The sequence below is a fragment of the Actinia tenebrosa genome, unplaced genomic scaffold, assembly GCF_029948245.1.
Source record: "Actinia tenebrosa isolate PJP-AT-01 unplaced genomic scaffold, QUT_ActTen_1.0 PGA_scaffold5__44_contigs__length_20552954, whole genome shotgun sequence".
Lineage (NCBI taxonomy): Eukaryota > Metazoa > Cnidaria > Anthozoa > Actiniaria > Actiniidae > Actinia > Actinia tenebrosa.
In genome coordinates, this window is record NW_028292582.1 from 15,260,965 (window position 1) to 15,273,548 (window position 12,584).

The following is a 12,584-nucleotide window of genomic DNA, read 5'->3' on the forward strand; positions in this document are numbered from 1 at the left end:
GAAGGCCTTAATGTGATTGGCTGATAAGAACGTAGTCATGGCAACGGTCATATCTTCTCATGTGACGGATATGATATCTTCACTGAGTAGAATGTACGAGATTTTAGACACCGGATAAATCCTGATATTTCATCGATATCTTTTTAATAAAAAGTGAATAGTCTGTCAGGGTAGACACATATATTTCATTGTAAAACTTCCACAAAGATTTTTAAAAAATTGTAATTCCGAGGGGGCAAACGTAAAATGATTTTATAAAGCATAGCATAGAATGCTGGGGTTGCGTTTTCAAATAAGTCTTGATGTATCGCATATTGCTCCAACTACCTGCAAATTCAATTGCTTTTTAGATGTGCTTCTCATTGAAAAGCGTAACTTGATGAACTGGAAATCCGCGATTTCAAGAGAAAAAGTGACACCTCAGTTTTGCAAATTTTCTCTCTTATGATTGGCTAAAAGTTTTTTAAATCAGCTGGAAAACAATAGAATTCAAGTTGGCCACCTTTCATCGGTCTCAAAATAGAGACAGTCCTTGTCAACACGTAAAACTGACTTCGACTACTTACGTATACCGTAGCAGCTGGAGTAAGAAAATAAACTGGAAGAAGCATGCGCAGAAAGATAATATCAAAAAGTAGAGTATGAGGACATAGATCTATTTAAATGATTGACAAAACAAACACAGAGTATCAATTGAAGCTGAAAGAGCCTCTAGTGAAATATATATATACAAATTCGAAATAAACTTAGAACTGGGATGGTGATTTATCTATAGTTAATACCAACAGAATTGCAGGGAGAGTTTTGTCATTAATGTCACCTTTACTACAATTTGTCTATATAGTCAACGTTTTAGGATGATTATCAAACTCACTGAAAGTCATATCAGTGATGTAGAGAGTGGACGTGCGTGCTTTAGTGAGGAGTCTAAGTACAAGTTGCTTATCTCAATATGGTCAGGTATGAATATATATGTCTCTAGTCAAATGCAATAAGCAGAGATGCAATGATAATAATGATGATGGTCGGTATAGCTATATCGATTAGTCCAAAAACGTACTGACCTATTTCTAATTGACAATGTTTATTATGTTTATCAGCATAGTGCGTTACAGGATTTCCAAGGAACACGATTTGTTCACGTGACTTTATAGAAAGTTGGTGTTTGCCACCACGTGATGCACCCTCCTCAGTCGATATAAAAGGGGGTTCAAATGGTAGAGAGTCGCGGCGGTTATAGACTATTCAAGTTATAAAATTATATTAAATGCAAGGCTAACAGGGAAAAAAGGAGACACACTTTTTCCGATGGAATTTTGGACATTTCTTTTGCCGGTGTATCACGTGTTAGGCTTACATCCAAGATAGTTTCGAAAAGGTGTCTATTATATTACTATATTCTCTCCCTAAGTATAAGCTAAAAAGCAAATATTGTTGACTAAAAAAAATCTTCCTAAGTATAAGCTAAAAAGCAAATATTGTTGATTAAAAAAAATCTTCCTAAGTATAAGCTAAAAAGCAAATATTGTTGATTAAAAAAAATCTTCCTAAGTATAAGCTAAAAAGCAAATATTGTTGATTTAAAAAAATCTTTATCGATCTTTATTCAACCCTTACCCACAAACAAATGTTGGTTATTAGATCATACGGTAATCAGCCAAATTCGCTATCTATTAATAGTAGACGGCAGTTCAGAACTAAGTGCAACAACGACTAGTAAAACAAGGTGTCCCATGCGTAAAAACAGATTATGTAAAGATCTTTGCGTCTTCTCAATCTAACATATTAACCAAGACCTCTACCCCTAGAGCAATGCTATCTTAGTTTTGGTCGTCGAACTTTTGCCGCGTCGAATCTAATTGTCTTTGAGGACAATGGCTTAAGGTGACTGCCTACTTTTGGAAATTGATTTAAGCTTTTTCTAAAACTTCGATCATTTTCCGAATTGAAATTTAATACTGATTCCAAATCTGGAAAGAAAAATAGGGTAACTTGAGCTCGTTTTCGAGATAATCAGCATTTAATGGAAGCCTACGCACGAGCTTTTGGAGTAAACATTGCGCCACCGGAAGTGATTAGAAAAAAATAACATTAATAAGATAATAGTTATTTGCAGACTTTATGATTGTCGAACAAAAATCCCTACAAAAATCTATTTTTTCATGTGTTCCTGATTTAAACTTTTCCTAAAATTTCGATATAACCTAGATTTTTAGGAGTTTTTTCGAATGAGCTATCAAAAAATATAGAGTCCCGTGCAAAATTTGAGGGTTTTGCCCTGTTGAAGCCCAAAACGCGTATGGTTCTTCAATAAAATCTTGTAGATTTTTCAGCGGTTTTTGAGCGCGCGCACATCGTGGGCTCAAATCGAACGTTCAAAAGTAGGCAGCCACCTTAAACGCTTAAAATCTTATAACACATCGAAGAGATAACCAGCTAAAAACTAGTTTGAGCTGCGTCGGTGTTTCTGATAAAACAGTAATGATAAAAGGGTAAATTTTACACCCGTGAAAAGATGAAAAAACTTACTGACGTTTCGGACGCTAGTCCTTCGTCGGAGTAAAAGAGAGAGAGAGGTGGTAGAAAGGATTGTTTATATACTGAGAATAAGACAAAAGAAACCAATGAAAACAAGGTGGGCAAGGAAACGAAAGAAACAATCAAAAGACAAAAGAGTGGGTTAGGTAAAAGCAAAGCGTTCATTAATCCCGTTGGGTCTAAGAGTGCCCAATAGGTGAATAAGCCGCATTTGTTTGGTCTTGCGACATAAGACATCGGTTCTTTTGCTTAGCGCCAGAAGACGGCATGTGTTATGTTTGGTATAAACCTTCTACTAGTTTCAAGAAAAACGGCGCTCCATACCTCATAGGCATATAGATTTGACGCGGCAAATGCAAGTCGACGACTGGGCCGATCTTAGTCCCGTTTAATGATCTCGTGGCAATAGTTTCTGAGGTCGAGACCATCCTCACCCTTGTATTTGTAGACATCACGGGAGCCAGGTGCTTTGTCTACTTTACTAGTAGGCAAATCGATTTTAACAAAATTCTTTACTCTATCGGGGTTTGTGGAAAGAAGAGCGCTATCATAGTTGTTTTGTAATATTTCTTCTTTGCTATGCTTATCAGGATTCTTCTTTGTCAAGTAGACCCCTGGATCAACAACAACAACAACCACAACATTAAAAACTAAAGGATTAGCCATTCGCTGTCAATAAAGTCATATTTCTAAATTCAAAAAATATCCGACGCATCCGTAGCTAAAACTAGCGAGTAGACATTTTTTTGTAGCTTTGTACCTTCCAAAATAGACTGTAAACGTCTTTTGAATGTCCTTTTCAAGTCAAAAATTAACTCGTTTGCTATGAAAATTTTAGAAATTTAAAAGTAAATAAATAAATAAATAAATTTTTAACATATAAAAAATTTAACCTGTTTAAAAACTGCCGTGTAAGTTGTTACATCTTTTATTACATCTTTTATTATAATTATGTTTTTAAATACCTTTTCCGATCATCATGTCTCTTGGGTCGGTAGATGGTCTTATTGTTTTATCCCTTGTTATCCCTTCAGCGCCTTTGTCGTCGGTGTAATGGTAAAACGTGTCGACTTTTTCAGTACTTTCCTAGTAGAACACCAATAGGTCAGATATGTGAATAAAAATCACTAGATCATACCTCTTTCTTTTCAAAATTATAAATGATATCATGCACATTGCTAAACCAACTGATTAGAATTTTGTTCTTTTTGAAACTTTGCTAGACTTGCTTTATAAAAATGATATTTCTAGAAATAGAGATTACTTCATGGTTACTTCATGGTTATTTCACGATTTCAAGAATGAAAGACAGGGAGAGTGAGTCTTTCAGTGTGCCACTAGGCTTGGGATATCTTAATTCCTCGAAATTGTTCTCTCCCATACTACGAGGGTTTTCTCCGGGTTCTCTGGTTTCCTTCCTCAGTAAAAATCAGCATGTGAGTGGTATGCATAGAACATTTAATGTACTGGCCTTGGTAGTGCGTTTACATGCGGCTTCGCATAAACGCTCATCGTTTTCGCATCGTTTTCGACTGTTTACACGAAAACGCTCCATCGACTCGGAAACGCTTATAGGAACTAAGTGAGCATGCGCATAGTTCCTGAGCCTGGGATCTCCTTTGTTTAGTGACGTCAGCGTTTACGAAAATATCCGGCTTCGAGTGTTTACACCGAAACGCATAGCCAGCGTTTTCAAAAATATCCGTTTTGAAAAGCGTTTTCGAAAAAAGCCGGCTAAAGACCGTCTCCGAGTAAACGGTAGGCCTAAACGGATAAAAAAATATGCGTTTACAAAAATATCCGGCTTTGTGTAAACGGGGCCTATGACTGAGTACCGTCAAAATTTTACCTCCTATTATCAATCTACATTTTTTAGGCAAATTTGACTGATATAGGGTTTTTATAACTTTTTAAATTTACAAAACTCAGGATTGTTTCTTTGAATGCCAAGTACGCATCACGCTTCACGTCCAAACAATTAAGAAAGATTTTATTTATAAAATATATTTTAGTTGTCGTTACCTTGGTGCCCATCTTAAATTGTTTAAAACTTTTATCAGTAAGGAATCGTTAATCAGTAGGAATTAGGGATTGTGCAAATGCTTATTAAAAAGCTTATAATACGATCCAGCATTTTAGCTGCGTCACTGTCTTATTTTAAGACTCGGAAAAAAATATGAGCCTTGAACGGGATTTGAGCCCGTGCGAGGGAAATCACTCTAACAGGATCGGAAGAAGAGTCGACAACTCATTCGTATCAGCTAGCTTTCAATATTTCAGAGGAACGGATCAGAATGGTTTTCAGATTCATATTTTATAGAAACGTTTACATAAAAATAACCTTTATAATATACCCCAACTTCAAATCAGTAATTGTGAAAAACATGCAATACCATACAGTTATATTCGTTTCAACTTCAAGTGAAGTATGACTAAGGTTGAGTATAACATCCATAAAAAATGTCTTGTATTCGCTAAGGAAATAAATATTCCTTAAACCAAATTGTTTAACTAGTAAATTAACATGTCATCCTACCTTGGACAATAAGCTGGGACATTGTTTTGGATTATCTTTGGCTTCTTATTCTTGCTGCCGAATGTCGAAGTGACTTAGGGACCGGTCATTATTTATAGGGAGGAGGGCATGTTTGCTTTTTCCTGACCCCCCCTTTTTGTGAGGCACAATTTGTTCTGACCCCCCAGAAAGTAGTGTTGTTATAGTGATGATAAAGATGATACCAACAGCTAAATAACGATATTTTCACTATAAAACTTTTATGTGGGTCAGGTATTCTGAACTCTAGATTAGTTCAGAATTAAGTTTTAATAAAAGTTTCAATAAAATTTTATAGAGGTTTGCAACGTTTGTGAAAATAAAAATTTTTTAGCATTAGATAAAAACTATTTTCATCGTGTCAACTAGGAAGCTAGGCTAGTGTTAGTAATAATAGATATGGCCTACTGATCAGGGCCGTAGCCAGGCTGAAATGTTTATCGCTGAATGCGGGAGCAACTAGAGGGGCTAGGGGACCTGCTCCCCCGATAATGTTTGAAATTCAGACCCTCGGAAATGCAATTTTTAGCCTTTATGCTAAAGGTTCAGAAAATTTGAAGAAAACCGGAGAGTAGCCTGCGTCACATCCGGAATTTTCTTCGTAAATTTACGATACCATAACATACCTATATGTTTTATGTATTTATTCACAAGATTGTCTTGAAAGGTCTGGTGAACCTTACTGCGCAGGACCATCCGGAATTTCTGGCCATGGCCAGATATACGAGAATTAATTCGAACTTACTTTCATCAAGGTTATACAAACTACGAAATATTAGGGTTTCTAGCCGTTGTTCATGGTTTTACAATGGGACTTCGAACTGTCAAACGTTGGTTTAAACAAAAATTAATCTACAAAGACCTAGTTAGTCTCTTTCAGTTTGGTTTCTGCATAAAATCATTTTGACAGGTCTGACAGCTAATTATCGGTAAAGCATTTCCCTTAGTTACTCACTCCTCCTCTAACGCAGAACTCGGAATCCGAAGTCGGAACTCAGAAGTCGGGGTTGGAAGTCGGAAGTCGGAAGTCAGCATTCGGAACTCGGAACTCAGAAGTGGCCCTTCTCGGCCATCGTAACCAAACTTATGCCGAAACTAATGGAATTTTTCTGATTTCCATACTAATAACCTTCAACCCCTGTTGGGAATTAGCCTGCGTAGCGGCCCTCAATAAAATCCCAACCCCACGATTTATTGAGGGCCGCTACGCAGGCTAGTTAGAAATAATCCTATCTGATCCGTCCTAGTCATTGAAGCTGGTGCCGATATTTTATACGAGCCCCAACATGCTTATATAACTCAACACATAGAGAGGACTTGTTTTTATTTGAAACAGTAATGATAAGTTCTTTGTCAGAGGGAAGAACTCCCTTTTTCTTAGTATATCAACACTCCTTTCTACCAGCGCCCGAAACGTCAGTAAGTTTTTTCATCTTTTCACGGTGTAAAATTTACCCTTTTATCATTACTGTTTTCATTAGAAACACCGACGCAGCTCACACTAGTTTTTAGCTAGTTATATCTTTTTGTTTTTACTTGGTTCGTCATGGATATATACTTACCACAGATATATACTTATGGGTATTTTTTCTCTTTACTGTTGTCTCATACGGCTCATAGGCACTGAACGTTGCGTCTGAAAAGAAATCAGATTTCCTATTTTAATTGCTCCTACAAACTTCTAATTTTATGGCAGTAAATCACTGTTCTGCATTATATCAATGGTTATAGATGCAGAGGGAAAGTCATCCAGACACACTGCACTGTACTTTTCGCTTTTGCTTCAGAGGGGGGTTGGGGTAAACAGTAAAATATTGAGCTTTTGTGGATGGTGAAACCTTTTTAATTTAAAGTGCCTATAACCCCTAACTCAATGTTATCAGCATTGATTCTACATGAAGTTAAAAGTTAAATAGTAAATTATTTCTGTATGATTCGAGTGATGCATCTTGGAGATATCAAGGTTTATACTTCCAGTATGCTTATGAGTGTGATGTCATAGTAGGCATTTGGGTTTATTTGTCATCATTTTAAAATCAAAACACTGAATACAATAAGGAAATAAATTTGCAATAACCTTTCTATAAACCCTGAGTAAGTTAATTATATTTTATACAGGATATTTTACTACCCCCAGTAAATTTTCGTATATTTAAAAATGCCTACTATGTTTGTGCAGAATATTCACGTGTTCCAGTCAAGGTCCGTCGAGTTTCAAAGTGTTTGTATTGTTGAAGTTGTGCATTCTTTACTTTACTGTTGGTATTTGTGAATATTTAAACACTGAAACGAGGCTAACCCTGTGCAAATGAGTCTGTAATCAAGGAACACAGCGGTAATTTGGAATTCGAAACTGGAGACATTGCAGATATTGCAGACATCATCAAAAGACATAAATTGCAATATCATTTATATGCTGATGATACTCAAATATATGTATCGTTCAAAACAAGTTGCTCCAAAGATCTTGAGCATGCACAGTCCTCAGTCGAACGTTGTGTTCAGGATATTGACTGCTGGATGACTAGAAACTACCTTAAGTAAAACCAAGACAAGACTGAACCGATAGTGATAAGCTCTAGGTTTCTTCCTAGGCCTGATCTTGCAAATATACTAGTAGGAACTGAAAGTGTAGCGCCCAGTCATTCTGTTCGTGAATTAGGTGTATTATTTGATAACTCACTTAGTATGGAAGATCATGTTAAACAGATATGTAAGGCATCGTTTTTTCACTTAGGAAACATTTCTAAGATTCGTAAATTTCTTAATCAAACTATTTGTGAGATCTTGGTTCATGCTTTCATAAGTGCTAAACTTGATTATTGCTGAATTCGTTACTTTGTGGTATACCTAAGTTTCTTGTCAATAGGTTACAGTCCGTACAGAATGCAGTAGCTCGTGTTGTTACATTAACTAAGAAATTTGAGCACATAACTCCAGCTTGTACATCAGAGTTAATAACTCTGGTTACATTGGCTGCCTGTACAATATAGAATTACTTTGTAAGTTACTTTTAATTGTATATAAAGGCTTTAAAACGGTCTTCTACCATGCTATTTATTTGAGTTATTAAGTTATCAGAAGTACTCTAGATCATTACGTTCCACTAGCAAAGAACTTTTATCTATACCTAATAGCAATCTTAAAACGTATGGAGACGATGCTTTTTGGTTGTTGCTGGACCAAGATTGTGAAACAATGTACCGCTAGAAACACGAAAGTCTCCATCTGTGTCTGTTTTTTTTAAAAAATTCTAAAGACACATTTGTTTAAGTTAGCTTTTAATTTATAAATACAATTTTTATCGTTTTGTTTCGCATACCTTTTATATCTTAGTTTTTAAGAGTGACTGTCTGTAACCATCGAGCAAAACGTGGCAAACTTTGAAAAATCGATTTCGCTCATACTTTCAAATTAGATAGGGTAATGTATCCTAAGAATCGCTGTATAGTTGGTTTGATCAAATAACGCTTTATTATGGAGAAAAATGGAATTTTTCAAACACTCCCGAAAACGCCGTTCGCGACAGTAAATTTTGACTCAACTTTCGCGGATGTTGGACAAAAAATAAGCAACACTGGGAATAAAAACAACCCATATTCTTGAAGAACAATCTATTGAGTACGATATGCGTGACTTTGGGATCAATTGTACAATTTTAAGATAACAAAATAATTTTATTCGCTAGACGTGTGTTTAGAGTATCAAAAAGTAGGTCTTACAAAAATATTCATTCTGAATGTGCTTAACCTCTCAGTCGCGTGAAACTTCGCTGGTCGATTAGTCAGATGTTGGTCTTTCTAGTGATGTAAAGAAATCTTTGGGCAAATGATTGTGTGTCACGCAGTATGTCTTCAAACTTTGGTCAAATTACTCATTTCTGACCTCTGGCCGCTTTCTATAACAGACAAGATACTAGTGTTTATAAGTAAAATACAAACTCAAAAACAAGCCTAAAACACTTTTATAGCCTTAAATAATGTAGCTGTTTAAGAATTCTTACCTGGCAAACTCTGAAACCTGGATTTTTATGAATGTTTTTAGACACAACAGCCATCTGGTTTCTTTCATTACCGACTCGAACTTGCAAACCGCCGAGTGCCACAGGGAGCCCAACCTTTCTTGTTGTGGTGCAAAACACAGGAAACCCAGATTGATTAAAAAATCGTTTTAATTTGTTGTAATGATGATGCAAACACACACAATAAAAAATTTCACAACTATTCCAGTAAAACTTACTAAATTACATGATAATCTATAATATGAATGACTAATAAAGAGGGGGAAAAACTGCAGTAGAACCTTACTAATCAGTGGTAACAGTTCTAAATTGATTCTAAAGAAGTTGAACCGTATACACTACATGCAATTGTTCTGCTCGGCATGTCATCATAAATGATCACCGGCCTCTAAGGTTCATAATTAGTACCGAACAAATGTATGTTAGTAGATGCAGAACATGAAAATCTTTGGAAAGTTTTTACGTATCCTTCTTCGGAACAGGTGAACAGCGTGTCATCATCGGTATCGCTGTTATCCTTGCGAGAATCTGCAGTGGTCTTTGGTTTATATTTCCTACTTTGTCTAGGTATGACATCGCAGAAATCTGGAACCTGGTCATCAGAATACTCCATCTTCCTAAGGGTGGGTAAGGCTAGAGCTGACGATGTCTTCGTTGTTTCAAATTTCGTGTTGGGTATCTTTTTTCCTTTTCCAACGCCGTATGCTCTCCAAACCACAATGTTACGCTTTTTGAAGATAACATCATTGTCAAGGCTTACGCCTTCCCATTTCTCTGTGGGATATGTCTCGGGAATCTGTAAACCACACAGTGCTACACTTAGGCCACGTACGCCACCATGTGATTCCATAGCGGTTTTCATCTGTACTGCGCTCGTGATGTCATTAATTTCCAGAGTTTAGATAAGTGTGCATGTGATTCTTCAGTACAGCAGCTTTGCGATCGCAAGGACCTTTGCCTCCTTGAGGATTTGAAAATCCATGCGCACGTTCACTTTGTGCTTGCTGGAGAGCCTTTGAACTCCAGCGTTATCTTGAGCGTTATCTTGTCTAAAGCTGACGGATTTCAGGTCTGGCATTGCACGTCTCAACTGGAGAATGACGTCAACTATAACTGCTATCACAAACAAGCTATCCTGGTTGCTTTTGTGAACACGTGCACGAGGGTTAGGTTTTGACATTCCTCTTTTGACGAACCAGTCGTGGGTGCCTCTGTCACATACATTTGTTCGGTACTAATTATGAACCTTAGAGGCCGGTGATCATTTATGATGACATGCCGAGCAGAACAATTGCATGTAGTGTATACGGTTCAACTTCTTTAAAATCAATTTAGAACTGTTACCACTGATTAGTAAGGTTCTACTGCAGTTTTTCCCCCTCTTTATTAGTCATTCATATTATAGATTATCATGTAATTCAGTAAGTTTTACTGGAATAGTTGTGAAATTTTTTATTGTGTGTGTTTGCATCATCATTAAAACAAATTAAAACGATTTTTTAATCAATCTGGGTTTCCTGTGTTTTGCACCACAACAAGAAAGGTTGGGCTCCCTGTGGCACTCGGCCGTTGACAAGTTCGAGTCGGTAATGAAAGAAACCAGATGGCTGTTGTGTCTAAAAACATTCATAAAAATCCAGGTTTCAGAGTTTGCCAGGTAAGAATTCTTAAACAGCTACATTATTTAAGGCTATAAAAGTGTTTTAGGCTTGTTTTTGAGTTTGTATTTTACTTATAAACACTAGTATCTTGTCTGTCATAGAAAGCGGCCAGAGGTCAGAAATGAGTAATTTGAACAAAGTTTGAAGACATACTGCGTGACACACAATCATTTGCCCAAAGATTTCTTTACATCACTAGAAAGACCAACATCTGACTAATCGACCAGCGAAGTTTCACGCGACTGAGAGGTTAAGCACATTCAGAATGAATATTTTTGTAAGACCTACTTTTTGATACTCTAAACACACGTCTAGCGAATAAAATTATTTTGTTATCTTAAAATTGTACAATTGATCCCAAAGTCACGCATATCGTACTCAATAGATTGTTCTTCAAGAATATGGGTTGTTTTTATTCCCAGTGTTGCTTATTTTTTGTCCAACATCCGCGAAAGTTGAGTCAAAATTTACTGTCGCGAACGGCGTTTTCGGGAGTGTTTGAAAAATTCCATTTTTCTCCATAATAAAGCGTTATTTGATCAAACCAACTATACAGCGATTCTTAGGATACATTACCCTAACTAACTTGAAAGTATGAGCGAAATCGATTTTTCGAAGTTTGCCACGGATTTTGAATTTTGCCTGATCGTTACAGACAGTCACTCTTAATTAGCTTAGTTAATTATGTATTATTTTTTTATTAGTGACCGCTTTGAGCAATTAGTGGATTTAGCGCTATACAAATAAATATTATTATTATTACTATTAAAATCAGTAGACCGCGGCACCCAGTCTTTTTTTGGTCGCGCTGTCACTTACCAGAATCTGTCACGTGATAGCTTTTTTACTTACCACGATGACACAATTTTCACATCACGTGATATCGTTCCTGCTGAATTGCCGCTGCTTTTTATTTCACTCTTTAGTTAATAATAATAATAATAATAAACTTTATTACTGTGTCATGTCGTTCTAGCTTATTACAAAATATACTAATTGGGGACACCTATCTAGAACCCTATAAAACCAATAAAAATCTTATCCCATGTTTCCAACCCTTAAAACAACCCCTATATGATATTTACAATTATCTAATTTACGGTAATATCCCACCCCTCCGACTAAATATACCCATTATTCTTACACTTTTGTGTAAACTACAAGCTAAATCCTTACCCCACCCCATAGTAACTGTAAGATAATTCCCACCCCCAACTGATCCTAATTTACATGTGTTCGATACTCAGATCGATACGCTTACTAGGTAGCGCATAAGAGGCAGTTTTGGCAATTATCACTCATGAGGTCACCTAAGTTAAGTGTTCTTATGTGTCTTTTAAATTTACTTAGGGTATCTAATGACTTAACGTTCCTCTTAAGCTTAGACCATAAAACTGGTCCGAGATATCTTATGCTGTGTTTTCCGAAATTGACTGTATTAACTCTTGGTATGATGAAGTCAGAATTCCTAAGATTATATCTGCAACTGGACTGATTAAATAAGTCAGTAACATAGGAAGGGCTTAAACGATTTTTAACTTTATACATAAGTATAGCTATATCTTGTAATCTACGATCGTTCTGAGTACTTAGGTTAGCCCATTTCAAAAGTGTTGCATAATCACTAGTCCTATTACGGTACACAGCTCTTAGGGCTCGCTCCTGAACACGCTCCAACTTTCTCCTATCCGAAGCACGACAATGATGCCATACTGTATGACAGTAGGTCAGTATTGGCAGTATGGCAGTCTTGTATATCTTTAGCTTTGCTTTTACAGGTAACATGTTACGAAGACGAGTTAGGACACCG

The 12,584-nt window shown here is 36.4% G+C and overlaps 1 protein-coding gene across 3 annotated transcripts in view; it reads right to left on the bottom strand.

Moving 5' to 3' along the window:
- Positions 1-1,067: 1,067 nt before the first annotated feature.
- Positions 1,068-12,584, bottom strand: part of LOC116305478 (uncharacterized) — a 78,439-nt gene continuing 66,922 nt past the window's right edge. For all 3 annotated transcript variants that reach the window (XM_089038207.1, XM_089038205.1, XM_089038206.1), the window contains 3 exons: positions 6,655-6,728; positions 3,504-3,624; positions 1,068-3,152 (listed from right to left, as the gene is read on the bottom strand). In XM_089038207.1, the coding sequence (XP_088894333.1) occupies positions 2,917-3,152; positions 3,504-3,624; positions 6,655-6,728 (431 nt within the window). In that variant the 3' untranslated portion in view covers positions 1,068-2,916. The remainder of the gene's footprint in view (positions 3,153-3,503; positions 3,625-6,654; positions 6,729-12,584) is intronic.